This window comes from Corapipo altera, unplaced genomic scaffold (genome assembly GCF_003945725.1).
Source record: "Corapipo altera isolate COAL_440 unplaced genomic scaffold, ASM394572v1 44, whole genome shotgun sequence".
NCBI classification, from domain to species: domain Eukaryota; kingdom Metazoa; phylum Chordata; class Aves; order Passeriformes; family Pipridae; genus Corapipo; species Corapipo altera.
This window is the reverse complement of record NW_020884880.1, coordinates 3510324-3536386: the sequence shown is the minus strand read 5'-3', so window position 1 is coordinate 3536386 and position 26063 is coordinate 3510324. Positions and strand designations below refer to the sequence as shown.

The 26063-nt window shown below is 40.7% G+C and overlaps 1 protein-coding gene across 4 annotated transcripts in view; it reads right to left on the bottom strand.

Annotated features, from left to right (window-relative positions):
* The window catches only part of DYNC1I1 (dynein cytoplasmic 1 intermediate chain 1), a 184988-nt gene that overhangs the window by 36189 nt on the left and 122736 nt on the right, over positions 1-26063 (bottom strand). For all 4 annotated transcript variants that reach the window (XM_027639377.1, XM_027639376.1, XM_027639378.1 and 1 more), the window contains exons 11-14: positions 11634-11780; positions 7397-7510; positions 4409-4542; positions 1985-2129 (exon numbers count right to left, since the gene is read on the bottom strand). In XM_027639377.1, coding sequence (XP_027495178.1) covers positions 1985-2129; positions 4409-4542; positions 7397-7510; positions 11634-11780 — 540 coding nt within the window. The remainder of the gene's footprint in view (positions 1-1984; positions 2130-4408; positions 4543-7396; positions 7511-11633; positions 11781-26063) is intronic.

Sequence of the window (26063 nt, the reverse complement as noted above, 5' to 3'; positions counted from 1 at the left end):
GCTGATCAAACCTGCTCCAGAGGAAAGCAAGAAATCCAATACAGCAATGTGCCTTCCAGCTCTGAGGGGTGCTGTGGTGTGTCACATGCACATCACAGCTTGCATCAGCTTGGTCAAATAGCTTTCTCAGGAAGCCCTTCTTGCCAGATGAGCCACAGCTTGATAGATACCAGAAATTTAAATGGTTTGGTTCTTTGAAAACTGATTGTCTTGAACAGAATCAGACCCAACCATTTTGACACTGAAGTATTCCACAACGATAACTGTGTATCTGCAGTGTCTTTGTGCCCAAAATAAGCTGTGTTAGTGTTACTGCTAAATTCTAAAATCCCAAGAGTTTAAAATAAAAAAACAGGCTTTATTATTGGTTAATAGAATTTCATTTAAACTGCAGATGGATGAGGCCCTTATTACCATATTCACCCTTAAGCTGAGGGTCATATACTCATCCTAGACTTTTCTTGACATGTGTTTGGAATTCAATACCTGCCTTTCATCTCCCCCTACTCCCCACAATTCTTCTCCCCTCACTCAGCTTCAACTGAATACGCTCCAGTATTCCCTTGCTACTGGTTACCACTGTCTAGGATTCCCTTGTCTCAGACAAATGGACTAGCCCCCAGTGAGCTAACCCCTAAGGTCTCCATCACTTGGTTACCTTGCAGCTCTTTCTACCGTTTACCATGTAGGACCCATCCCAGATCCATTCCTGCCTGCCCTGCTTCTGCATTGGTTAAAGCTGGGTCTACTGATGTATATGGTTACATTGGGAAAATCATGCATCTTTCTTATTACAAGTTTCCTAAAATGTAATGCTCAAATCAGAATCATCCACTGTGGTTCAGGAAAAGATACCTGCTAATTAGCACACACATTGGATCAGACCATTAACAAATGCATTGGGAAGCTACTGTGGAAACTGATTCAAGTTATTATGTAGGTAACTGTGCTTCTGTTTCCAGCACAAAGCTGTCACATGAGCCCTTCTCATCACTTTTGTATTTACATTTGCTGTGCATCTGTTCTAGCATCTCTAAGCTCTGATGTCTTGGAAGAACACACACTGAGATACTTCCTGACTGGGGTCAGCTTCTAGTACTGGAACTCTGCTGGGTGTGGCTAAAGATGTGAACCAAACACAGGCATAAAAGCAAGTTGGTAAAGATAAAAACCTGGCATTTGGAAGGCAGTTCTCTGCACTGGTGCTTGACCAAAATAAATTTAGATTACTTCTATAATTAGGATTTTACCTTTTATTCTGCTGTTTTACTCAGCCTATACAATAAACCAAGTTGATCTGTTTAGTCTGCCTCATGGGGTGTTGGGGTTTCCAAGTTTCACAGAACTGCAGAATTTCTGCTGTTCATAGTGCTCTCTCTGTAAAAGGTCACAGGGAGATGTCCACAGAGTAGTCAGAAACAGATCCATGGTGGTCATGCATGTAAGTTCCAGCATGTATTTCCTCCCAGCTTCTAGTGTTTAATGTCACTGGGACAATTTATACTTTTGGCTATCAGAGCATCCTACAGCAGTGAGTTTCACAAGTGATATTGATTGCACTAAGTCATACATGTGCTTTCCCTGTTACTTCATCAGAAGAAAGTGTTCCTGTTGCTGCACCACCACTGTGCATAGTTATAAGCCTTGCAGTTTAGCCTGCACAGGGAGTGCTGCATGAATTGTTTGATGACTGGGAGTACAAGACATCCTAATCTGCTTGCCTAGTGAAACTGCTCAGCACTAGGGTTAATAATGAAATACAGGCCAGCTGAAGCAACCTTTAAAGAGCTTGGTATTCTCCAGGGCAAATATGATTGAGAGTGACACTAGCTATATATTTTACTAATTTTATCACTATACCTATTCTAAGCACAGCCTTTCAATTAATTGATTCTTAGGACCTGATACAGACTACTGAAATATTTCTGACAACAGCAATTTCACAAGTAGCATTACTCATCCCATCCCAACTCAGATTTCTCACCTTTGTGGTCCACAATTTGACTGTCCAGTCAAATGATGATGTGACAAAGAGATGAGAAAAGTCAATTGGACCCACTGCCATGTGACAATTGATTCCTGTGACAGGTCCTTGGTGGCCTTCAAAAATTTCACCAATGCCAGCTTTACTGCAGGAAGAAGAGACATTTACATGTGGAGAGTCATTTACCACCTAGTGATTTAACATTATTTTTCTTTACTCTTGGGTTCCTGTTTCCTTTTAAAGTACTATTTAACCTGTAAATCTCTCTCCTTTCACTAAGGCTTTTGCCTGCAGAGGGAAAAATTAATGCTCAGAATCCAGCACAGGGAGACTTTCTCATACCTGAAGACTTGCCTTACTCACTTCTACGTATACTGTCTACTACTGTAGTTTAAAGTAACATTTATGTATAATTATAAAATAATTCCAAATTGTAATTATACTATAGCTTATGTCTCTGAGTAAGCCATTATCACAAGGAATAACCATTAAAATAAAAATGCAAATATGTTAATGACTTATCATGAGCAATTCTTTTTGTCTTAAATACCTAAAATAACTTTTCACAGCAGTCAATCAAGTCACTAGGAAGCAAATATTTTTTCGCAGTAATTGAAGGAACAGGTCCTGTGATCAGATATCATACAGTTATTACTTTTAACAAGGGGAGAAATACATTTCATCAGCCTGAGGCTAGAATACCTATTAGGAAGGAAAAATACAACACTGTGTAAGACAGAATGTGCACAGTTTTTTTCTTCCTGGAAGTAAATGATGCCAGCTTAGTTGTCAGTGCTGTCTCACAGTGTACACAGAAAAGGGAATCATAAAATTACCCTTTTAGTTAGATTATAGAAAAACTGCGAGTGAAAGAAAATACATTAAAAATAGCCACAGCCCTGATGAGGCTGTCAGCGCTGTGCCAGTGTGAGTACAGTGTACTGAGAGCTGCACTGGAGGAAAAATGGGGATGGTAGCAAAAAGCTCCAGGAAAGACAGACAGGAGCAGAAAAACTTTTGTCAATGGCCAGCAGAATGTTTGCTAAAAGGGTGTGCTAACATGAGGATCTGCCACCTTCTCCCTCTTGTGAGGAACAAACCAGGAATGTCTGAAAAATCAGAAGTGAAAAATACCCTTGGGCATGCTTCGTTTGTCTTAGAAGCCTAAGATTAATTCAAACCATCATCAGCCACACAACCCATCAGTATATACCTAAATAGACACAATTTTGCAATACTGTCATTGGTCAGGCTAAAATAGAAATATTTGAAAATAAAAAAATATTGAACAAAATAACTCAAAACAGTATTTAGAAGACATTAGGGATGTCTAATAGAAGCCTTACAATCTTTAACCAGTGTATCAATGTCTCTTTGGTCAACAGAAACTCTGAATGTGATAAAATCTGAATTCAGCAAATATTGCAAACTACTGAAGTGTGGGCGTGAGCTCTAAGTCTATCAGTGGAAAAAGTTTGTTGTTTACAAAAGCATCCCAGAGGATGGAACTACTACTGGAAGCTATCAGAGCACATTAGCATTCCATAGATTTGCAGGGTGCAAAACAAGTAACTTGCAGTATTAAACTGCAGCCGGGGTTATGTGTGGAAAGGATATGACCCCCATGTGTGAGAGAGCACAGGATCCTGGGAAGGAATTAAGCAGAGCTCTCAAACCTATGTGGCCCACTACAGCCACATCCGTGCTAGCAAAGAGACCAGGCAGCAGGCCAGACTTAGGGACAACGCTGTGGGTGGCTGCTGGCTGAACAACAAAACCCTGTCACTCTCCTGGAGAGGGTGGGCATGTCCAAATTGCCCCCTGACAGTGGGGGCCAGCAGGGCTCAGTCTCTACCCTCTCTGCACAGATGCAGCCTGAACTGCTGCATAGGAATACCCGGAACCAGATGGCCACGCATGGGAAACTGCGTTCTCTGTTTCTCATGTGCACATGTGCTCATGGTGGCTTTTCTCTGATTTATGCTTGTGGAGTTTGAAGATGGAGCTGAGAATGGTAAAAAATAAAGCAGATTACCATCTCTTATGAGTGGTTGAGGCCTGATTACCCTGCAACAAAACTATCTCCTAAGGCCTCATTTGACCTGCCCAGATAATAGATACCTACATCTCAGCTAGCTGTATAAGCCTCCATCTCATCTCATGGGTGAGAAAGAGGCATTTCTGAGGTCCCAGTCATCTTCTCTTCGGGCAGATGGCTGAAAAAGGTAAAGGAAGTCAACCTAAGAGTAGTCATTGCTCCCCACCAACCTCACAGGGAGGCTGGGGCAACTACCTCAGTATAACAGGCTGTAGCACAGATGCTCAGAGTCAGGCAGCTCCTGTCCCCACTCTCCACACACACTTGGCTACCTCTCACCAACACAGGTGTGCAATGTTATATCAGTACAAAATGCTGAACCTCACCTTCCATGACGACAAGCTGTGTAGACTGTTCCCTCTTCACTGCCAACGACAAAGTTATTGACATCTCCAGTTGGAAAAGCCATTCCTGTAACCGCCACTGGTTTGGACTTATTGTACACAAGCTCCATGCTCTCCTACCAAGACAGATTTTTGTTATTCTTCTGTTTGTTATTTGTTAGTCTGGTTTGGTTTTGGTTTTTTTTCCTAATTAATTTCTAAACGTTGCACAGGGTAGCAGGAGAGGAAGATGAAATCATTTGACCCAGTCACGGGATTTTGGTTTCTACTTGGGATATTGTGAGAAGATGCAATGTCACTAGGATGCTCTTGCCATCCCCAACACTATCTGTCATACATTTGAGACTGGCAGGAAGGCACTGGTCTTTCCTGCATCATTTTAAATCAGGCAGCTATGACAGGTGAGAATTTAAAATCTGATGGTGCAGAAACTGAAGGTAATACCTTAATGGTTACACTTGCCAGCCCCAGGCTCTAATAAATCATGCAATACCCTTCTATTTACAAACATTTTGGAAATCAATTGTTAGGAAGCACATGTAATATTGTGTGCATCTGAGGCATTTATTACACTGTGTCATTTGTCCCTTTGTAGGACAAAATTAAAAAGTTGGGGTTCTGTCACTACCACCATTCTAAGCGTTACTTTTCAGGGATTTTTTGAGGTAACCAGAAACACTCCCTCTAGACTCCACCATCAAGCTACAAACCAGCAGAAATGTTTTCTTTTTTCATTTGGTAGCTATATTTCAAAGAGAATCAGCATGCCCATTTTTACTATTGCAAATACAATCACCATGGACAGTTTGTGGCCATTGCAAGATGCAAACACTTTGAGCAGACTTTGCACAACTTTTTGGTTTTTCAGCCTAAATCGTGTAACCCAAGAATCCACAAAAGGGCTGAATGATTTCACCATTTTCATTTTTAGCTATAAGTGGGTTTGTTTTCTATATTTAAAGTATCTAAGCTGCTATTCTTCTATGGCCAAAGCCTGTAGGGTTTTTCTCAGAAGGGTGTTTTGCTGTAACTAAAGAAAGTGAGTGTCCCTGCAAGAGGAGAGCGATGCAAATCCATAGAGAAATAGTTTTACTTGGTTTATACTTTTCTTTGAAATACATTTGATTCTATTATAAAGGAAAACATGGAAAATGTATGGGGAGAACACTCCATATTTCTGTGAATATGTGAGTGAGGAAGAGAGAGAAAGAGAGAGAGAAAATTCAGTGAATATGGGAGACAGACCATATATTTTTGTGAAAATCTTCTGGGATGAGATCATCATTTAGTGTCGCTGTGGAGACACAGCCATAGACTGTGGTGGACTCTCTCCTCCCAGCGCCCACACCATGGCTGTACTCAAGTGCTCTGTATCTGTGTCTTTGGAAAGTTTCAGACTGACACACATCAGCAACACTTTACTCCTCCCAATTTAAAACTGTGGCATGTAGCTCGACATCAAGCCCTGTCCCTTTTTTTTCTAGATCACCGTGAGCCATATGCCAAACTTCAGTGTAATATGGGATGTGTTCCCATCCTTGTTGAGAGCCAGTTTTGGAGCAGGGAAATTCCATCTGAGTGATGAGGTACCGGAACTCAGATGTTCAAAGATCTGTGCTTCAGAATTTAGAATTCCAGTAAATGAATACATAAGGGTGGAATTTATCTTCTTGATGTTTATATGAGAAATAAGGGAAGGGGTTTGGATGCCTGAGCATAGATGTCTGGACCATTTTAGGTGCCTCCACTTCTATTGCAGAAGAGTATTGGTATTTCGTAGTCCCAGGGCAGCACAACTACCAGCCCCACACTGCTGCCTTGGGCAACATGAGCAACATGGTTGACCTTCGGAAGCTGGCCTCACTTTGAGTAGGGGAGTAGATGGGATAACTTCCAGAAGCCCCTTCCACCTTAAGATTGGATGAAATCATTTCTGTATCCCAGGGTGGGTATCTGAAATGGCATTTCACACTTGGAGGGATTAGTCATTCTCCAGAAGCACCAGCCGCTCTCTCTGTTAAATGTAAAGGAAACTTGGAGTTGACATGGACTTAACTTTTAGATGGCTGAGGTTTAGGATAGAGAAGTCCCACCTCTTGTGTCAACACTGAAAAGCAAATAATTTGATAGTAATTGCACAATAATGCATGATTAATGGGTGGGTAATGGAAGCAGTAAGGGGAGTTTCTATGCAGCATTTTGAAACATGATCAGATCCCATTATGCTTAGTAAAAATGATATTAATTTTCTTTCCTAAGAAATGATGTATAAAAAATGAATGATGTGTTAGAATAGAAAATGTACTACTCCAGGAGATAACACTTAAAACATGCTTTCTGTACACCTTTTTCAGCATCGGATTCTTTGTTTAGTTTCCATTATTATAATCACTAGTGGTTTGAGAAATTTTCCTATGTTTCCTTTTATTTCAGGTACAAAGGAGAGGAGGGGAAGAATAGGTGATGGTAGCAAACATTCCAGAGAGACGAGATTAGTTCTAAAACTTTTGAATTGCATTGTTTGTTCCTTTGGCTACCGAAGGCAGGCAGCCATGTAAGCTGCCTATGTAAGCTTTCTGACTGTGTGCCTTGGAAACCTGTAGTGCCTAGGGTGTGTTCAGCAGCAGTGCAATCTAGTCCATATTTGTTAAACAATGCTGCAGAATAAGTGCAATTTATACCACAGGCGACTTCTGTAATTATCATGCTTTAAAATGGACTATTTCATTTTCACTTGAAACTGACCTATGTATTAATGTATTACAGTAATTGCATGATTTGTGGTAAAGGAAATGGGTTTGGCTCTTAGCAGAGGCTGCTGGAAGCAAGCTGTACTCTTTCAAGTGCATCCATTGAGTTTAGTTTGTATAGGATGTGAGGTTTGGGCTTTTAGGAGCTGTGTTCCGCTACACAGGTATCCTGCTCTACTGAAAGCACTTTTTCCCCCTGTAGAGATGAAAACAAACCCACCTGTGGAGTTGAGAGCATGTCCAGGCTCCAGGAGCACATTTTGCCATCCGTAGAGACAGTAATGAGATTGTGCGCATTCTGTGTCCCAACTACATTCACACAATACACAGGATGCTGAAAACACATTGATACTGGAAATCAGAGAGCCATCTCACATTTTCACAGACAAATTTCTAATGTCTCATATGTTATTTTAAAGAACGATTAAGTAGTCACACAATGCCTGGAAAATACAACTCAGCTTTTGCCAGAAAGGAATTGTTTTGCTTAGGTTTTTTTAATTTAAATTTTAAGAAGTATGTTGTGGAGGTGGAAATGTTTTCTAAGTTTCATTTTCCTCATAATAAAACAACCCAGCTGAGTAATGCTGAATTATGTGGATGAGATTTCACCCACAGGGACTTTATCAGTCTGCTGATGGCTTTTGACACTGAAAATAACCAGCAGAAAGAGGCAAATTGTCCAAACAAAATCAAAATGAAATCTTTATTCAAGAAAACAGCTGCATAAAACTTGAACTCTGTCAGAATTTGGCTTGCATGATAAATATTTGCAAATGCACTCTGGCTGAAGAACATGAACCACCCCATCAGCGTTCTTCAGCATTGGCCAATACACCTTTTTGATTCTGTTATTATAAATGGGGAGTGACTAAATTTAGGGTGTTACACCTGGCTCGACATAACACAGTCATTCCATGGAGGCTGAATTCCACGTAGTATGCATAATGAAACTTGGCCTATTCCTTTTCCAAGGAACCTGGTAACATTTTGAGCCTAGTGTCATCTGATATCTGATGGTAACATATGAGGGATGGGTCAAGTTCAGCAAACTCCAGAGTGAAAAATCAGTCAGTCTGAACAACAAGATTTAATTTCCTTTGACCTGTACAAGTGATACTGCTGAATTAAGGGTTAAACATATACAAAAGTCAAGCAAAGAAAAATTTAATTTCTCTGCTGCTTTTGCCAATAAGTAGAAGACCTGCGTTTCCAGAAAGAAAAAGCACTTTTCTCTAATACTTTCCTTATTTAAAGAAAATTAGGACCAACTTACAAGAGATCCCTATGGAGCTTCTAAGCCAACTCCATGCAGAGTTAGAAATGTAGCATTTACTCTTGCTGAAAGGAATGGCGGAACTACCACTTACGTCAGACTACTTCAAGATCCAGCTGCAGGTCACTTACCCAGTCAGTGGGAAAAGGCAGAAATCTTATTTCAGGTTTGATACCTAAGTGCTCAATAAATGTCCCCTCTCTAAGTGCCAAAAGGGCAGCACCTGTGTGAACATTGTTTGTGCACACACTGAGAGGGACCAAGCAATTACTGCTGCAATGGTACCTTGTGCTTGGAGTTCACCTGTACACACCAGTAAGTCACAAGGTCCATTCTGATGCTGATTTTTTTCTTTCTCTCAAGATTTTCAGGCACATGGTTTATCCCAGATCATCAAATGGACCCGAATTGGTCCCTCACACGTGCTTCACACTATTACCCTCATATAATGGACCTTTTTGCTGCTTAGTTTTAAGGTAATGACCCCAGTGCTAAACATGATTGCTACATACTGATGTGTGAAATAAGCATAGGCCTATTTTTTCATGGGCATTTGAACTCCAGTAGTCCAAACAGACAGTGACAGAGTGGGTGGGAGGAAGCCAAAGCAAGCAGTGGACTATCTAGGATATTTAGCAGGGAGGAAGACAGTAAGCTATGTCTTTCCAGCAGCACCTCAGTGTGTCAGGTCTGGCTTTAATCAGGGCTACCAGCCATCAATTTCATGCACAATAAAACTCATGGCAGAAATGAAAAGATGTAAGGAAAGCAGATGAATAAGACAATCAACTGTATGCAACAGAAAGTCTAAACAGGCTCCTTCCTTTCAAAGGGTCGCTGCCAGCTTGCTTTTATTTATTTTGGAAATGAAATCATCATGCAAAAGGGTTTTGTCTTAATTAAAATTTCCTGTTGTTCCAAGTACAGATGTGTGGTGGGTGTGAAAGGAAATTAGTGAGTAAGCTGCGGGTAGAATCCTCTTTCCTGGTGAATCCAGGCAGTAATCAGTGATACTAAATTTCAGGAAGGTTTAAGTCAGTGAAAACAACACGATTGTTTCAAATAAACAAAGCAAGAGAAAGAAAAGCGAAAAACCCTTTTTTCTCCTATGGCATGAGTTCAAATTAAAAATGACTATTCAACTCACATATAGCAGTACATAAATTAAGATCATTACGGTAGAGTTGTCTTAATTTAATTCTTTTTTTTTCTCAGCAGCTAGGATTCAAGCCAGCCTTTTGCAACCAAGACCTCATTTGCAGTTTATGTAAGTAATTCCTATTTATATACATAAAGTAAGCACTCTTTTATTGTAAAATCTGATCACTCCTGAAAAACATCATGCTTCGTCATGGTAAGACTGCTTAAACACTTATTTATACCAATCCATGACAGCACATAAATTGCCCATCCACAACCAAAAGTAATTTATTTATATTTGTCAAAAGCAAAACAGCATATATTGTCCTATTGCAATAATAAAACTACTTTAATATATAATTCCAGGAGGTACAATTTTGCCTTAAGTGATTTTTGAGTGTAAACAAATTACTTCCCATTAATCTTTTCTTTTCCACTAGATTTCGAGTCCCAGTTGTTCAATTTTCAGTGATAGTCAGCGTCTTGCTATTGGTTTTCTGGTCTGCTACATCTCTAAATTGCACTTCCAGGAGAGACTGTTTCTTTTCATGCAGATTGAACAACATTATTGGCGACAAAATGAGCAAAACATTAGGGAAATGAAAAGCAATGTTGAAGATGCAACCTGTGGCACAGATCATTAGATAATTACATCAACATTCATGATAGTGGAAATTTAGGGAACAATATTTGTAATGCCTGGCCCACTAAGTGTGTCTGTGCACACCTGTCATTTTGTAATATAAGAGACTGACCATCATAACACTGGCCCCACACTGAATCTTTTGCATCAATTTACGTGGCATGGCTTCTAGAGCTGTCTTTTAACTCCAGGGATTATGCTGTCACAGTCAACAAAAAGCTGAACTTTGATCTGCAAATTCCAAAGATTAGAATCACAGAATTGTGAAAGCTGGAGGTGCGAAAGTACCATCATGTTGTCCGATCCTTCATTCTGCTAGAACAATACTATTATCTCTTAGAGTGCTTTATGTAGTTCAGTTCCTTATGTTTCTGAAAATCTGCATTTTTCTGCACTCTCATATGATACTTTGTATATTTCTCCTCCTTTGCACTTTTCAGTAAGAAATTGCCCTAAGCCCACTTCCAAGATGAACTACTCCACTTTCCAGCTGTTCTGAAGAGTCTGCCTAAGCCTAAATCCTGGAGGACAACTCAAGAATGCACAACATCTTTGTGCAGAATTGACTGAAAGTCAGTACAGTAGCAGAGTGAGGACACTTTGGCAGGCAATCCAGGCTCATCTCTTCCTCCAGCACAATAGTCTCCTACCACAGACATCATCCTTGTATCACAGAGAAACTCTTCCTTTTCAGGCATTTTTTATTACTGCTCTGCCTGTATGCCTCCCAGATATCATTAGAACCCATTTCCACCATCACTATCCGCAGGTACCAGTGTGTGTCAGGAAAATGCTCTCCCACATCATTCTATGGAAACAAACTCCCCCCCAGTGCACAAGCTCTGCCCTATGGCCCTGTCTAGAGTAGGAGACCATGGCAAGCATTTATGTATTCCTCTATTAGAAAACAGAAGCAAACTGCCACACTCTTTTAAAGGGTACAATGTGACTTACAGGACTCCACTGAGATCACCATAGGTGCCTAATCTGGTTCAAAGGAGAAATTTGTGTACACCAAGACAACAACAAATGATTCAAATTGCCTGCCATGCTGGACTGACAGACACGCAGTCTCTATAATGACCTGTCTTTACAGGCAATGGAGAGCAAGAGTTACAGTGCCACTGAGCTGGCACAAAGGTGCCTCACTCAAGTGTTGTACTCAGTCCTGCTTTTTCCCTGGAAAGGAGAATAATCTCCTGACTAGACTGTATGAAGTGTGATGGTTAAGTACTTACAGGAGGTTGTTGTACATCTCTCTTACCTATTTCTTTCCTTTCAAGGGCCACACTTAGGTTTTCATCTGTGTGGCAACCAGCATTGTAGACACAACTATACAGTTCCATTTCCTTGCTCGCCATTTCCTCTTAGGAAAGGAGGAGTGATTTTTGTCCTTACCGTGTGAGCAGCAGCAGATAAGGGAGTTCTCTGAACTGGAGTGCGCCTGTGACTGCGATTATCCCACAAGACAATCTGGCCAGAATATGTTCCACCAACGACAAGGTTTGGGTGAAAGCGGGCAAAACAGACTGACATCACAGAGGACTGGAGTAAAAGAGGTAGAGAAGAGAGGGGTTACATGATCAGTTATCTTCAATGCTCTCCCTGGGGAATCATATGGTAATTAGCATTTTATGTTTTAAGAATCACTGTATGAACTGTATTCATACTCCTTGCACACCAGTAATTCTACTAAAGCCAACAGGACACATGCAAAGAGCTGACTTTGACCCTAAAATGTGTTATTCCACTGGTCCTCGGGAAAATATACACCAAAGGGTGAGTCTAAGCGTGGTGCTAAAAACCTGAGATAATCTCTCCATGACAGTGATGGGAAAGTGCTTAATTTCATACAGAAGTGAGAACTCCAAGTAACCAGATACCCGCTGGAGAGAGGTTGACATCCTCGCCCATGATATCCCATTAGGGAGAGCTCTACTCCTATTGCTTCTCTAACTTTGAGCTCTCAGGTAATGAGATGAGTCCGCAAGAGACCATCCACAGTGCACCTCAAGGTGTGATGTCCTGAGAGCATCAGCTGACAAGCTGCATCTCATTGTTGGATCCATGACTGATTTCTCTGCTGCCGAGGTGCTCTTGTAATAGCAAAGGGAACCACACTTTCCTCTATACCGTCCAAACAGAACTCAGTTTTTCCTCATTTTAATGACATCTGAGTTGTCTTTGTACATTTTCTTTAGCTGGGGATGCTGAGGAACGAGACTGGTATCATGGTTGCCCTGGCTACCTGGTAGAGTGCCCCACAAGCCAGTATGAAGATTGGTATCTATCCCAACTACTGCTTTTCAATGTCTTTAAAATAACATGCAATAGCTGAAGTCTTCAAGGGAACAATCCTCAGAACCTTCATGTGCCAACAAGCTACAGCTGAGAGCAACAAGCTGTAACTCCTTCAAGTCTTCCATTCTCTTCCTAAGGAATTATTTCCCAATTTTATATAATTGGTACTGTATACTATGTCTTTGTTCTATGCAAATTGGAAAGCAAATGTTACAGCATTCATACAATTTCCTGAGAATTCACATACTAATAAAGAGAGTTTGCAAACAAAAACAAATGTCATTTTTTAAATAGCAGTTTTAGTGATGTTTACTAGCTGCAGAGGAAGGCTTGAACTGCTGTGGCAATTACAGTCAGAAAGTTAAATTCACTGTTAATTTTTGCATTCTTAAAAATTCATTTTCTGACTGTTTCCATTGAGTTTTGCTAACAATTTTTATTTATATTTTAATGACTGAATATTTTGAAGTGTTGGTGTTCCTATGTGGGAACACACTTTACTAAATGACAACGGGTTAACTAAATCACCAGATTTCAGTTGCATAAAAAGCATGGCAGACATTTAAGTAAATGTCGTTGAATTGGGAACATCAGAGTTGCCAAACTGAACTAGACCCAATGTCTACCTAGGTAATGGACCTGTTTCTTGCAGAAGTGGATGGAGTTGTGAAAACCTTGACGTGGGCAGATGTGTTATCTCCTTTTCTTACTGCTCCTCATTCTGATTTCTAGTGGCTAGAGACTGATTTGAACTTACCAGAGACTTGAAATCACTTCTGATAGGGCTAGAATTAATTATGCTAATTCCTGATGTCTATAACTAGATTAATAAGAATAAAGCAAAATATGAAGTTTGAATACTTTTTACTGGCTGCCTGATATCTATTGTTTAAAGCCAGATTAAATGCTAAATTAACTTAATAGACACATTTATAGCACACAGCAGTATATTTAGTACTGTTTTTTGGACCTAGTAAGATCAAGACAACGAAAAAAGCTGCAATTGCCTTTTTGATTCCCCAGTCTCTCTAGATTCTTGTGGCCCTTCACTTGACATCTATGATACCTTCGCTTGTTGACTAAAGCTTTTTCATATAGTTCTCTGATGTTAGTCTAGCATCTAATGATTAGATGATTAGTGTACAAAAATGCCTGCTTTAGTCCATATCTATCTAAGCACCTGAGCATAGTAATTACACTATGGTCAGTTGCAGCAACAAGAGGTAGCTTCCAAACACCATTTCCAAAGGACCTAGCTTTACAGAAAAGAAAACCCACCTGTAAGGAACAAAATGTGGGTACTGCTAAGAGCAGTTTAAAACTCAGCTACACTGCAGCTGCCATCCAGTTCCACAGATGCCCCCCACATTATAATTAAAACGGCTTTACAGCACATGTTCTACATTTTATCTCTTTGTTTAATGGCTTCGTGAGTTGTTTTAATCAACCCCTATCATTCCTTATAGCTAAACTGACAGATATTCTTACATGAAGTGAAATAGCCAGATGATTTTAAAATAGTACAGCTCCACCACTGTGTACACTCCACAGCAGCTACAAGGCTCCACATGTATTTTAAGAAACCCCAATTCAGTCATTCCACAACAAAGTTCTCAGTTTGTCCCAAACAAACCTGGGAGACTCTGAAGCAGGGCAAAGAAGCCAAGTGGACAGTGTATTTTTAAACATTCTGTTTTCATGGTTAGCATGTTTTTGAATCAGAATACCAGAATACAGTTGAATGGTCAGGATATAAACTGCTAAAGGGTGTTTTTCATAAAGTTCAAAAATAACCTACAGGCGTGACACGGAGTTAAGCCCTCTGCACTGCTTCTAGTTTTACATATTGCTCCAAAGTAGCTTGCAGTCTTCAAATGTGAAATGTTCACATCCTTTTAATTATTTCAGTATTATTTTTCTATAAAAGAAAAACTTCTGTCAAATATTAGAATTTAACAATTTAAGGAGTCCACTCCATACCACTTAGTATAGTGATTATTTTCTTAAAATTAATGGCAGTTCTCAGATGAGTAAGGGCTGTAAGATCAAGCCCATTCATTTAACAGCTTTAAAAGCATTCATTTCTTAGCCATAATGGGAGAGAGCAGCAGACAGGTCTCCAGTCTGTCTGAACAGCTCTGTGCTCAAGGAGAGCTGCAGAAACCATTCCCCATAAGCTTCTTCTGCCTCCAGGCTGCCTCTTGTTTGCCCATTCAAGTAGTCTTGCTCCTCTAAAAGAGAGTTTTGCTACTGACTTCAAAGGGGGAGGATCCAGCACATGGTGAGGTTTTTAAAATAACAGCATATCCCTTGTTGCACTTCTGCCACACCTTTCTAGGGAAATCTCACAGTGCTTTCCAATAACAATGGTAAAGCTTCACAGCTTTTCAGTTAGGGATATTTTATGCACTGTTGGTGCTTAGTTACCTTTTGTAGAGGGCAGAAGCAGCATTTAGAATAGGAGATTCCCGGCATTATCTTTTTATGGGTGCCACAGAGCATCTATATCTTCCAGCTGGTGGGACCCAGAAGAAATGGACACACCCCAGTGTCTGGTCATCTGCATTTCTCTGAATTGTGCTGTGCAGTGAATAATTTCATTATTTACTTTAGCTTAATGCTCAGGTATTTTCTCCCTCTATGCAAATATAGCCTGCTGGATTTTGCTTTCTCTGTCTTTTTTTAGCTTTCTCAGTGGCCTTACTAAGGGCTTCTTCTGGTACTTCTGGCTTTGCAATCTTCCACCCAGATGTTCTACTCCTAGTGGAGCCACCACACTAGTGCTGCTGCCTCATCCCCTGTGCATGCTCTGCCTCTCTGTGGAGACGAGCAGTTCTTCAAGGGCCAGGGGAGCTAGCCTGAGTTAGTTCCAGGTGGGAGCACGGCCCAGGGCATAAGGGAAGAGCTCAGACTGATAAACCTGTGGTTTTTGCCTGGAAAACAAGCAATCCTGCTTCCTGAATGATAAAATTTCTGCTCCCAGTTGCTACAAGAACCTCACTGAACACACAGTTGAGATACAAAACATGACATGTCTGTGCTCTTGTCACAGCAAAGAGAGGGCTGGCATCAGAAACAGAAATGTTGCCTAGCCCTTGGAGGTCTGCAGTCAGGGGCACGAAGGAAGCACCCCTGGTCCCCTGCCTTGTTGGTGTCAGGTTGTCTCAGCCTGTGGGGAGCAGCACTGTGGAACTGCCTCTGCTTCCCCCCTCCTTCCCTCCTCCCTCCCCACTGATGCACTGATCCAAACAGGCCCTGATCCCTCTTCAAGTGGCTGGCAAAGCTGGTTTTTATTTTAGAAGCTTAATACGGCCCAGATTTGGATTAATAGTGGCGTATCCCTTCAACCGCAGGTACACGTGCTCGGAACAGACAGTCATTTAGCTTCTCCTTACTGAGAAGCCTAACCTCAGTACCCACATCTGATGTGTGTAGAGCCCTGGAGACTCAGCTGTCTCTGCTCATGTCCATACGTTAGGATGGCACTCTGCCCAGCCACCAGTCGAACAAGTTCACAAAGACCTGGGTGCTAAACAATAATGACTCTCAACAGGCTTCTGCCTTCAGCCAGACCTCTTCTGCAGGAAACTGCTCCCAGAGCCAGAGCTGCCATACTGGTGCCATATGCCTACGCTTGACACCAGATGGATCTCAAAACAATGCTTTGTCAGTGGGAAGAAGCAATCTGAGGAGTTCACAGGCATTTCTAGGCTCCAGAACACCAGGTTATATTGCAGCAGGCACTCAGGAGACTCCTGGGTGTATTTTCTGGCTGAGTAAATGCATGTGAAAAAGCACTGCTGTCAGTGATATGCTGCTCTGGGTCAGTCTGACACAAACAACAGTGGACAACAAAATCAACTGCAGCTGAGATGAAGGGACAGATCCTTTTCCATGCTTGAGGGAATTGGCTTAGAGGGACTGAGAGCAGAGGGACAAAGTTGAGGTACTGCTGCTTAGCTATAACCATGAAAAGGTGCCAAACTCATAGTCCTTCATCCATAGGAACTGAAGAACAGTGACTGGACCTCTGATGCCCGCCCTTCTAAGAAATAAATAAATAAAGATAAAGGCCACTCCTGCTCATCAAAAGCAGTATTTAAAGAGTCTAAGCACTAATAGTCCCTCTGAGAGCTGCCCAACCTTCTTCTGACCAAGCCATCAGGAGATCATTTCATTCTTGCATTGCTACACACACTTATATCTGCCCCCAGAACAGATATGGATGATATACTTCAACTGCAAACATGGATTAAAATCATCATCTAGAAATAAGACAGCAACTGACTTACTAAATAAAACCCTTTTCCCTGCCAGGTCATGGACTGAGAATCATCATGGAAAGTAGCGGTATCAGATCTGACACTGGTTTGTTCAGTTTAGTGCCCTGTAGCATCCTTTTGCACCACAAAAGGTGCAAGATATCTTGAAAGAGACAATTTTAGGGTGACTTTGCTCTGGCTACTGAGATACCTGGATTTGTACACTGAAATAGAGGCTGTGTTCCTTCCAAGAGTCTTGCTTTTTTTTTTAGTACCAGCTATTGGGAATCTGGATATTTCTGTGTTTCATATAAATGTCTAAGTATAATTAATAGTAACAAGAAAACAGCAGAGATTATAGCAACAGAATTACAGCTGGTTTTGAAATTAAATTTGAAAAGGAACTTAAAACATGATTTATGTGTACCAAAACCTTTACCCAAGAGGTTACCTCTTAATTCTAAAAGCTCTAAATGCCAAAATTACTGCTTCCCTCCAACTGTCTTCCTATTAAACTACAAAATAATATCTGAAAGATTTTGTGCTAGAGATTATTTGTGGTAAGATACAAAATTTGTCTCTACTAAAAATAAAATAAAAAGGGTTGACATCTTTCACATATTAAAAAAAATAAATAAAACCAAACAAACACTTCTTCAAACCAAATGTCAGAATCCTGTTTAATTAAAAAAAGGAAGTTTATACTTGGTTATGGTGTGTGTTGACATCTTTCCCTTTGATTTACAAGAGTATGGACGCGAAAGAACAGATTGCTTTATTCAAGAGAAAGAAAGGAGGGAGGGGGGCCCAGTGTGACAGGAAAGAGTGTAGGCTGTATTAACTTCAGTGCTTGTTAAAACATGAAGGATTAATGGTAGAAAGGGAGGGAAGAATTGTGAATGTCTCCAGTTTAGGATCTTCAAAAATGTTTTGGGATTCTAAGAATGTCTCACCAGACCACATGAAAGATGCACAGAGAGGCTCAGCCACACGACTGCTCTAAATCCAAAGCTGGTATTGCTCCACTTATACCATCAAACCAATGGAGCTGAAATGTAACCGCAAATTAAATTTATTTTTATTGAAAAAGTACTAAGTCCTTAAAAAGAAGGAAAAGAGTATGTCAGGAAACACAGCTCTCTCTTAGCCAAGTTTACAGGGTAGGTAACTCTGAAATTTAACCTCAGTGCTGACATCTGAGTATTGCAGTAGAATCAGAGTGCTCTGCCCAAGTCTGCAGAAAGGCAATATCCAGCCTCATGAGTTTCATCTTTGTAACTGCAGGTTCAGCCCATGTAGCTACAAGAGTAAAATAATTAGGAAAAATGTCCACAAGCTGCCTTGTCAAAAGGGAATCTACACTTCAGCTCTTTTGGAAAGTGCTAATATATTAATTTGGTGGTGTCATGGTGACTCAGAAAAGCAGTAAAACTGCTTGCTGTATTGCAAAAGCAGATAATTTATCCATAACTGCAACAGCCAATCAATTAGGTAACCCTAAATTACTATACATACACTCAAACCTGAGAATACAGTCTTTGATGAGTATCATACTTTCTTTGTTACTGACGATGAGATGATTAAAGCCTGGAGAAATAAGGAGAAATTTCATAACAACACATCAAAATCGAGTTTTCTTTCCACCAAACTATTTACATGCTAAGTACACAAATATCTGTTTTCTCTGATTAGGACCTGTCTCCTTATCAAATTGCAGGGTCAAACCCTTAACGTCCCTGTGCCTGCCTGTTGCAGAAGCAAGCACTGCCTTGGTTTGTCTGTTTTACTTAGGCCATGATACAGTTATACATGAGCACTCTTAATTGTTTTGATTAAATTACTGACAAGCCTGAAGTGATGGGTCTGCACCACCCTTTCAGACCTGGAGCCTGAGGACGTGTCTGTGGGTGGTGCACAGAGACCTTCTGTCATCCCTGCTCATACCACAGGCTGATCAGAATCTGGAGCATATGGTAAGTGTCAGCTTGAGCACGGCATTCTGGCACTCTGCTTGCATGCAGCAGGGCCCAATGGTTTCAGCACAGTATTAGCCAAAGGCTTCTGGACCAGAGCTGCTATACATGCAGCCAGCTCAGGACATGGGTCATGGTGTCACTGCCTGCCACCACCGTTAACTATAGCTGCAAGTTCTTTGGGACAGAGACTACATTGTTATGAAAGGTTTGTAACAAATGTCTTACTAAGGCATCTCTGTCTGGTGAAGGCCTCTAGAATTGAAGAAATAATAGCATTACCTGAAAAATTTACTTGGTGCTGTGGTCAGAAATGCCTTTAAGCAAGAAGCTTTTTTTTTTTTTTTGAGTACTACAAATGAAATACAGATCTAGAGAAGCACAGACTAAAAACATCACATAAACCAAAGCCCTTTCTAAGTGTTGCAGTTAGGCAACTCCAGGCAAAAGCACCTATGAAGGTGAAGCCTCTTCTATCAAGCAAATATCTGGGAAACCTGGCTGTGAGGGACAAGTTTAGGAATTTTGGTGACTCCTCTTGAATTACTTCTGCATATTCTCTGATACTATTTGATATAAACCACAGATGTAGTCTTGACAGCTCAGCCCCATGGTCATAAAGTGCCCCAGCCACTGATCCAAGGACTTAAGCTTCTCGTTGCTGCCCACTTCTTCAGGCAAAATCTCCTTTCTGCTGGAAGCAACACCAGGCCTCAGGAGCGAGGCTTAAGAGTCCCTATCCAGGGGGATTCCCATCTAGCACTATGCAGAAGCAGAAGAAATCCCCCAGAGATTGAGGTATGGGTTAGGCTGGGGTCTTGGTGTCCGGGACTTTTCTCCTCACAGAGAAAGCACGACAGATGACCACTTCATGGCAAGTGATGGAAATATCAGAGCAAAATTTTAGAGAGCCCACAGAGATAGCAAATTCCAGATTTGGAGAACAGAAATAGAAACATGAGTTGTGCTGTGGTGGTGGCTTGGTGGCTTTCTATGACATCAGTTCCTCAAACCAATGCATTTGATCAACCAAACTATGTGAAGCCACAGATGAATTAGAAGCCATTACAGATGCTGCAAGAACAATTATCTACAACTCAGCCTGTCAAGTTAGGTGTAGTAGTTGCAGCTGTAGTTGTAAGGGAGTCACAGATAAATGTCAAGTGTAGCACTTGATCCAAACCCTCACAATAAACACACATGTCATGAGAACCCAGGCACAGTCAGAAGATCAACATACTGAACCAAGAACATTTTAAAGCCCCACGTGAGGAAAGAACTTACTTAAGTCTAACTTTTCTCAGAAGTCCAATAACTTAAATGTAGTTAATTCTTCTAAGTTCCCAAATATTTCAATGACTCAAAAGCCTGCTCAAAGCCAAACAAATTGGTAAGTGCTTTCCTAAATAAGCAATTTTTTGATTCAGGCCTTCTGAATGCAAATGACCTTCTTTCTGGGAGGGAAGAAGGATGCCCTGATGTTCAGCTGGTCCTGGGAAGACTCTGTAGACTTAGAGACAGTCAAGCAGCTGAGGTCACTTGGTTTGTTCAGCCTGGAGAAGAGGAGGCTGAGGGATGACCTTATTGCAGTTACAACTTCCTCGTGAGGGGAAGAGGAGGGGCAGACACTGATCTCTTCTCTATGGTGACCAGTGACAAGACCCGAGGAAACGGCCTAAAGTTGTGTCAGGGGAGGTTTAGGTTGGACACTAGAAAAAGGTTCTTCACCCAGAGGGTGGTTGGGCACTGGAACAGGCTCCCCAGGGAAGTGGTCACAGCACCAAGCCTGACAGAGTTCAAGAAGCGTTTGGATGGTACTCTTGGGCATATGGTGTGACTCTTGGAGATGGTCCTGTGCGGGGCCAGGAGTTGGACTTGATGATCCTTGTGGATCCCTTCCAACTAGGTATATTTTGTGATTCTGTGATTCTGTGACTTCCACATAATGTCTGGGACAGGGAAGGGAAAAGGAGTATGAAGTGTCAGAGGCAGACTCATTGAATTGCCAATGTTGGAAGGCACATCTAGAGATTGCCTAGTCCAACCCTTTGCTCAGAGCAGGATCATATGGAGTAGATTGTTCATGACTGGGTGTTTTGACTGCCTCCATGGGTGGAGACCCCATTACCAGCTCATGTTGAGATTCTCATCAACTAACACCCCCAAGTCTTTCTCCTCAGGGCTGCTCTCAATCCATTCTCAGTCCAGGCTGTATTTGTCCTTGTCTCTACCCCGGTACAGGATCTTGCACTTGGCCTTGTTGAACTTCATGAGGTGCTCAGAGACTCACCTCTCAAGCATGTAAAGGTCCCTCTGGATTGTATCCCTTTGCTCCAGTGCGTCGACCAAACCACACAGCTTGGTGTTGGTGAACATGCTGAGGGGGCACTCAATCCCATTGTCCATGTTATCAGCAAAGGTGTTAAAAAGTGCTGGTCCCAACACTGACCTCTGAGGAGCACCACTTGTCACTGGTCTCCACTTGGACATTGAGCTGTTTACTTCAACACTTTGAGTGTGGCCATGCAGCCAATTCCTTATCCACTGAGTGGTCCATCTGTCTAATCCATGCCTCCCCAATTTAGAGATAAGAATGTTGTGCAGGACAGTTTTAAATGCTTTGCACAAATCCAGTCATCTGAAGAATAATAGGCTGCTAGATTCGCCCAACTCCATCACTTTCAACCATGTACCTTTTGTAAGTAGTAGCACTACATAATTGGAATTAATTGATAATTAATTAAGCATTGCACATAGATGTGGGGATTGAGAGACTGAGAGGCACAAATAAACAGCCGTCTAGTGGAAACACAGAAGATACCACAGGCAAATCTGTATTTAAGAATGAGGGTGGGAACATGAGTTGCTTTGGCACTGTTCATGTCTCCTACAGTAGACTACTATACAGATTCTAATATGAGTAGTCTGACTCTGCACCCATAGAGCATTAGGAAGTGGCTAAGATCACACAAGAATAAATGACTACTTCCCATTATAGACAATTTTTAGTCCTTCTTTCTCCAAACAAACCTTACTTTCCTGAAATTTCACATCCCACTTTTGTCTCCTGCAAGGTTCTGTTGTTTGGTTTCTACTATTTTTTTTCCATGGGTAGCCTTCTAGAGAAGGAAGGAATGAGATAAGCATTTTTGCAGTCTCAGGGTCAAAACCTTAAAAAGTCAGCATAGTTATGACATCTTACATTTGCTGACTCCTGGAGCATCAGAGGGCCACATCTTTCTCAAAAACCAGCACCCCTGGGTCATCCACTCTCACCAGTGATGGGACATTTTATAAGGTATCATTATCCTGCCAAGAAGAATGGATTTAACCCAAACAACTCATGTCAAACAGCACTTCTGCACAACTCCAGTCCAAATTTGGCTTAGTCTATTTATTTACAGGTGTAAACATGAGACAGCAAATGTTAAGCATATTCTTCTCTCCATGAAATGACTGGTGATCCTGTATGTGTTCATGACCAATATGGAGCTGAAGTGGAATCAATATGCATCTTAGCTACAAAAATACTAAATGATGTTATAAGAGCAATCAAAATGAATTAATCACAGATCTTAATGCACTCTGGCACATTTTTTTGTAGATAAGAGATAATGAAAATGCTCTGATTTCTCCAATACAACATATTTTTAAAAACATATTGCTTCTTGCGTGTAGGACATTTGCTTGTCATCTTGTGCTAAAATAAATGTACTTTATCTTTTCTTTCTCTCTGGCCCACAGGAAATGTCTTCCAAGGATAATAACAGTATCTCAGCCATGTGGCATGTGCTTCTGCCTTCCCTTTGTGGGAAGCTGGGAGCATTAATCATCCTTATATCAATGTTGTCCATATACAAAAGTTCTTTTCAGAGAAGTACTTGTCAGTCATCCAGCCATGGGGGCAGAGGGTGGAAAACTGTTGATTTTAGACCTAAAGCAGAGGAAAGTTGTATCCTGGGCTGTAATGATGGATTCCTTGGTTTCTGAGGCTTTTACGGCACTTTAGAAGAGTAACTGTTTTATATTTTGTGCCAGGTAACACAGAAAGAGGCTTCACTCCTCACATAGAGCTCCCACAGAGACAAAAATCATGAGGTGAAATAATTTTCTTGAATTTGGACCAAATGTACTCTTCATTGCAAGTAGCTTGTGCTGAGAACAGTTACATAACCCAAACAGAAAAGTCATGCCCATGGCTGTTTATCCATCATTTGCAGTGCAGCTAGGGAATTGCATGGTATTTTACATCCTTTATGGAAAAAAAAATCTGTGGAAGGATCTCAGTGACTTATTGATCTCACATCTGATCCTGCATTTCTTGTTCACCCAAAACCCTTTTAGCACTGGGAGTTTCAGATATACAAGTAAAACTACAAAACGTAATGTTAACATTAACAAAGGAAAGTTGGGAGGTTTTTTCCCTTCCTTCCTCCCTTTTTCTTAAAATATTTTACACTAGGTCATGTTGAAATGTAATCAAATCAACAACTACTAAACTGTAAAATGCCCTCAGGAACAACTGCAGGATTTGGTGATTTTTTTTTTCTCTGTGATTTTGGGATAGTGTGACAAATCTGGATTTTTTTATCAACAGAGTTTTTCAGAATTCTGAGTTGAATGAATAATGTCATGTGTTTGTAAGTATCAATAATCTAAGCCATCTGCAAAGGAATGGTTTTCCAAAAGCATCTCTTTCAGGACACTGTGGATTTTGTCACTGCTTGAGGTTTTGGCAAACCATCAATATCTCTATAATTTTCTCTTATGAAATATGGTTTTTGACTGAGATCTCTTTTTTCCTTAGCTAGCTAAAGTTTAAAAATACTGCATGTCTAACTTGGCCAATTCAAAGGTTAGGTTTTCTCCAAATTGCATATTAGATGCCTGTAATTCAGAAAGGTATAATGCAAGTTATCAGTGAAAAAAAGAAACTTGGAAAAAAAGAAAGAATTCTCACCATATCAAATAGCCAACGTATTCTTTACATTTGGTCTGAAAGGAAGACTACAGAACTGGGAAGAGAAACACCATCTTTAAGTACAGATTCATTACAAATCACTATTTTAACACTTGTGAAAAGCACAATGCTATTGCTAGTAGTGACAGCATATCATTTAAGTATATGACAGTCTGCCCCCTCCAAAAGAGATTTAAAAGTGGGAACCGCCTAAAATTTTCTATCCAAGACAAGCAAATTTATCATTTCCTAATTCATAATTGAAATCTCAGTTTCCAATGAGGAAGATGATCTCTGTTAAGCATTATTCTAAGCAAAGGAGCATTCTCTTGCTAGGCTTTGTATGTAAAAAACAGTCCCCAAGTAATTCAGAGTGCTAATTACTAATTTTGTCATTTCACAGACTGATGGGATATGGCACATAATTATTTTGTTATAAGATACACATTGGCTTTGATGGGTGTGTCACTTCTCAGGGTTCTGTACAAGCCCTCATGAAAAAAGCAGCTTTGCTAAGGGTTTGGAAAGATACAGCTAAAGCCCAAGGGAAGGCATATAACTTTGTGAATCCAATTGACACTCCTTTACACTAAATAAGAATCCTTATTTGCTCTCTGACCTTGCCTGGAAGAAGGTTTCCTTCTCCCACTCTTGTTATGAAAATATAATGATTTGAGTTTTGTGGAAATAAGTCAGTTTTAAGAGATTTTAGGACTGAAAGGTGAAGGGCTATGTGGAAAACACGGCATGCTTTGTTTTGAGCTGCAGATGCTAGTAGATTCCATGTTAACAGCTGTTGCATTTCAGCAGTAAAGAAAGACTGGTGATCTCAGGACTGGCTAAGACACTGGGGCACATAAGCCAGAATTTACATTTTCACGTTTTCAGTGCCTTTTCTGTCCTTCCCCACTAATATCTCTGACTTCAGTGGTATACAGAAAACAGGAGACTGTCTTCTGTATATGTGGTCCTCTTTGTCCCCCTCTATAAATCTGCTGCATGCAGGTCTCTCCTCTCACCTAAGACACAGAAAACTATTTTCCAAGTACTACTACATTTATTCTTCGGATGTGTGGGTGTAACTTCTGCTGACTCACACACAGTCTCCCCACAAGTACTGGAGCATTAATCTTAGGCCAAATTATAGTTATTTTTAATCACCAAATGGTAGAATTGGTGTAGACTCCAATGGGAGGAGCAAAAAAAGACAACTGGTATCAGCTGAGAACAGGAGGAAGAACCTAAAACAAAAGACTAAGAGACAAGACATGGGCTCTTGTTTACTGAAATCTTTATGGCACAAACTGTGCTCTGCGTTTCTAAAGATCTTCCTACTAAGGATGCGCATCAGGAAACAAAACAGAAATGAAAACAAAACAGCCCCTTTATCTTTAAAGAAGCCCTACTTGGTTGAATTTACAACATTTTGGTATGTGTTACAAAAGTCTGCAACAAATTTGGGACTCTGGGTGCTCAAGTATTTCCAGTATGACAGCTGCTTCAGTATCTTCACAAGCAGACATTCAGTGGTCCATTTACCAGAGAACTACTACAAAAATGGGCAGAATCTGATTCATATTTAGAATCATAGGGTCACAGGGAAATTCAGGTTGGAAAAAACTCTCTTTCAAAGAAGGGTTTTGTGGTTTTTTGGGAAAATTTGCAGTCAGCTTAGCATCACATGTCTTCTCTGAGATTTACAAACTGACCACAGGTGCCCCCTCTCACTAGAAACTGAGGAATTAGACAAGTCAGCTCTGGGACTGGACATGCTGCTGGTTCTTGGGAACAATTTTTCTTAGGAAATTCTGTGAAGCCTAGAGGGAGTTTAGGGTCTGTCATTTCTTTTATGTCTCTGCAGAGCTGAGTCCTTGCTTGAAACTTAGATAGCAGCAACGGGGTGAGGAAGTTTTTCTGGAAAAGCGCTATAATAATTATCAGTGAAAATTTTCTTTATTTTTTAAGTATTCCAACCATACTTTCTGGACAATTAAACTTCTTGAGGGACTGAGCTCTAGTCTGGCTTCCACAGAGGAGGAAACTCAAGGACAAGAGGAAAAGGAGGATATTAGTCATTCATGCTGTTACCTCAGCCTGTTCTGCACACAAGTCTCATGGATTTGGGCGCTCGGCACCTTTAGAAGGCAGGCTGCTGGAGCAAAAAGCACATCTGAATTTATGTTGATTTTGAAAGAGCAGAAAACAACAAAGGAACCAAATAAGGAAAAAAATAAGGCAACTCTGTCCAATATCAACCACTAAATATAGCCTTTCACTTACCTCAATGCATCTAATTCTATGATATGCATTTATGACTCCATCCATTTAGTTG